Raw genomic sequence first — 3,184 nt, forward strand, 5'->3', positions numbered from 1 at the left:
TGCGATTTGGTGGTTCATTTTGTCGAAAGCGGCGGATAGATCTGTGTAGATTGCGTCCACTTGATGCCCACTTTCTATTTGACGTATCAAATACGAAGTGAAACACGTCAAGTTTGTGGTCGTTGATCGTTTGGGCATGAATCCGTGCTGGTCCAGCGAGATATGATGGGAAAAATACTGAACCAACCTTTGAAGAACTATCTTCTCCATGAGCTTAGAGATGACACTCAACGAAGCAATTCCCCGGTAGTTTGAGACAGTCCTCTTGCAGCCTTTCTTAAAAACTGGAAAAACAAATGACTGCTTCCAGCAATCCGGAAAAACGCCAGTAGAGATGGAAAGATTGAACACGCAGGTCAATGGAGTAGCAAGCGAGTCCACACAACGTTTGATGACTATCGGAGGAATACCATCCGGACCGCATCCCGTAGATGATTTCAGCTCTTTACCAGCAGTAATGACCGCATCGTTAGTGATATCAAAACGCAGAGCGGCTGAAGGAAGGCTTGGAACGTTTCGGGTAGCGTCGTCTATGTCCTGCAGGTTAAGCTGTTCATCAACGAACACCCTACTGAATTGGGAGCGGAACAAATCGGCAATTGAGGCGGTAGTATCGGCTTCATGTATAATCCATCAGTCATCGTAGAGGGCAATCCAGTTTCCTTCCGCTGATCGTTTACGTGTCGCCAAAAACTCTTAGGGTTCGATTTGAGGTTGTTTTGTAGGCGAACTAGGTGAGCATTGTAGAGGCGATCATTAAGTTGCTTATAAGACGTGTTCGCTTCTAGATAACATGTTCTAGTAGAATCCGTGCGATATTTGCTGTGACGTCTCAGGGCTGCCTGTTTCACTCTTTTCAGGTTTTTGAGGTCGGCATTTGACCAAGCGGGTTTTGACGGTTCACGTTTAGACTTTTTGGGAACAAACTGGTCAATAGCATATAGCAACTGGTCAATAGCATATAGCAACACGCTAGCAGCGAGGTTTACGTCCGAATTACTCAAAATTCCGTTCCAATCGACACGAGCAAGGAAACCATCCATTTCGTCGAATTTTGCTCGGCTGAAATCATACGTGATGCTTTCCGAAGTGTCGTGGAAGCAACGATGTGGTTTCTTTTCCAAATTGATCAACAGTGGGAGGTGATGCCTCTCGATTTTAACGAGCGGCGCAGGGGCTTGCGTAACCATACAGTCGACGGTCAGCTCGTTGCTCACAAAGCATAAATCAAGTGACCGATTATTCTCGTTTTCCACACCAACCATCTGTTTGAGCCCTGCAGTACAATATGCATCAAGCAGCTCGCGTGAAGGTTCGCCAAGTGAAGACCGGGAAGAACATGGAAAGAAAGCTCCGCGGGGATCACGCTGCCAGGAAATCGTGCTCATGTTAAAATCGCCGAGGATGACCACGTTATCTCTGGGAGCCATTTGCGATACAACCCAGTTGAGCGAATCGATGTGACTCTCTATCAATGATATGTCATTCACTCGATCGGGAGGAATGTACACAATGCAAACATAAATTTTTGCGTCGACAGTAGAAATTGCGACCCACAGCTGTTCAACCGACGAGCAATTCGGAGGGTTGATCAATCGGGACCTGAACCCAGAGCGCACCGCCAGTAACACACCGCCCCCGATGCTCTTGTTGCTATTTGACGGCGATCGGTCCTGTCGGTATACGACGAAAGAGTCGTCGAACAGCTGATTAGAGATGGTATCATCGTTCAGCCATGTTTCGGTGAAGGCGTAGACATCGTAGCTCCCGTCACTAAGAGCCAGCTGATACTCGGCGATAGAGCTGTTGATACCACCAACATTTTGGTAATACCAAACGACGTTAGAGGAAGCAGCTGCCACATTAGCATCACGGGGCGAGGACCTACGAATCGAAGAATCTTCAGGACGAGAATTGCTGCTATGGATGTTATACATGCCTTGGTTGGCAGATTGGAAGACCCCATCTCCAGCACTAGACTCAGGGCCGGGACGACTTGGATGGCAGGAACGAGTAGACAGCGGCATGTTATCGTCGACAGCAAAAGGCGCGACTGAGCTAGGTGGATCCGGGGCTTCCGTACTGCTTAGTGTCGTGCGTCCCGGGTCAAGTGGCGGTATGCTTGAGGAATAGTGCGTCGGCGAAGTGATGTGCGTTGGACACGACGATGACTTTCTACGAGCGATAATGCCCGCCGAAGAATACAAACTGGAAACGGAATGGCGATCAGGTACGGAGAGGTTTGCGTATTGAAGGTACTTGCCTGTGGAAGGAGGTTGGAGGACCTCGACTGCAGACTCAACAACAGGACCACGACGGCTTCGATGTTCGCTGGCAGCAGAAGGCAGGACTGAGTCGAGCTGCAGCGGGTCCCCCATAGTGCTTTCTAACAGGCGTCGTGGTGTCCTTGGTCCATCACGCTGGATTCCTCCATGGCAGAGAAACCGCTGGTTGAAGGGTTGGCTACTCTCGCATCGGTTCGAATCGGTGTCGGTTGTGGTTTCCAAAAATTTTCATTCGTTCGTGTGTCCTGGAACTCGCGAAAAACAATTCCTCTCGGCCAGGTTGAAGAAGACAAAGCTTTCTGCTTGACATTCTCGCACAGCCCAACTTTAAATGAGATGAACGATAAAGTGCTCACGTCACGGCCTTTAGCTACGAGGCGGACAACATCGACGTCATCCGTACCCAATCGACGAGACGCCAAAGCTTTCACTTGTTCCGTAGTCACATCGCGGGAAATGCGGGAGAGATAGAGCCAGAATTTTTGACTGGGTGGTCTTACAGCAAAATTATCGAAAGACGGTGACAGAGAATCTGACGTTCCGGGCAAGGCGGCTGGCGGCTGCGGTCTATCAGACTTTCCAAACAGTCGACGGCGCCTAGTAGAGATGACAGCCGAAGCGGAAAACTTCGATGATCTAGGGGTCATAGAGCTGGAATTGATGAGCTTCGAAAAATTCGAATTTATTTCGTTTTTCAATTCCATCAATATCTCCTGCTTCAAGCTTGCGACGATTTCATTGTGAGCAGTAAGCACACTCTTTTGACCCGATTCATAAGCCACGCGAACAGAATCTCTCATACGGATGTCATTCATTAGAATTGAGCACGCCTTGCACATCCAAAACACCTGGTCATTTGTCATCACCTCAGTGAAAGCAGGCGAGTCGATGCTGCAGCA

General features: G+C 48.9%; 1 protein-coding gene across 1 annotated transcript; it reads right to left on the reverse strand.

Moving 5' to 3' along the window:
* Window positions 1-530: 530 nt before the first annotated feature.
* Window positions 531-2,378, reverse strand: LOC134288896 (uncharacterized). Its single transcript, XM_062854827.1, has one exon. It carries the CDS (start codon window positions 2,376-2,378, stop codon window positions 531-533), a length of 1,848 nt encoding a protein of 615 aa, XP_062710811.1.
* Between the last annotated feature and the right edge of the window lie 806 nt (window positions 2,379-3,184).

This window comes from Aedes albopictus, chromosome 1, assembly GCF_035046485.1.
Source record: "Aedes albopictus strain Foshan chromosome 1, AalbF5, whole genome shotgun sequence".
Classification (NCBI taxonomy): domain Eukaryota; kingdom Metazoa; phylum Arthropoda; class Insecta; order Diptera; family Culicidae; genus Aedes; species Aedes albopictus.

What these genes read in the sequence shown, in the direction of transcription:
- LOC134288896 (XM_062854827.1), bottom strand. Translation starts at nt 2,378, where the DNA reads ATGGGGGACCCGCTGCAGCTCGACTCAGTCCTGCCTTCTGCTGCCAGC.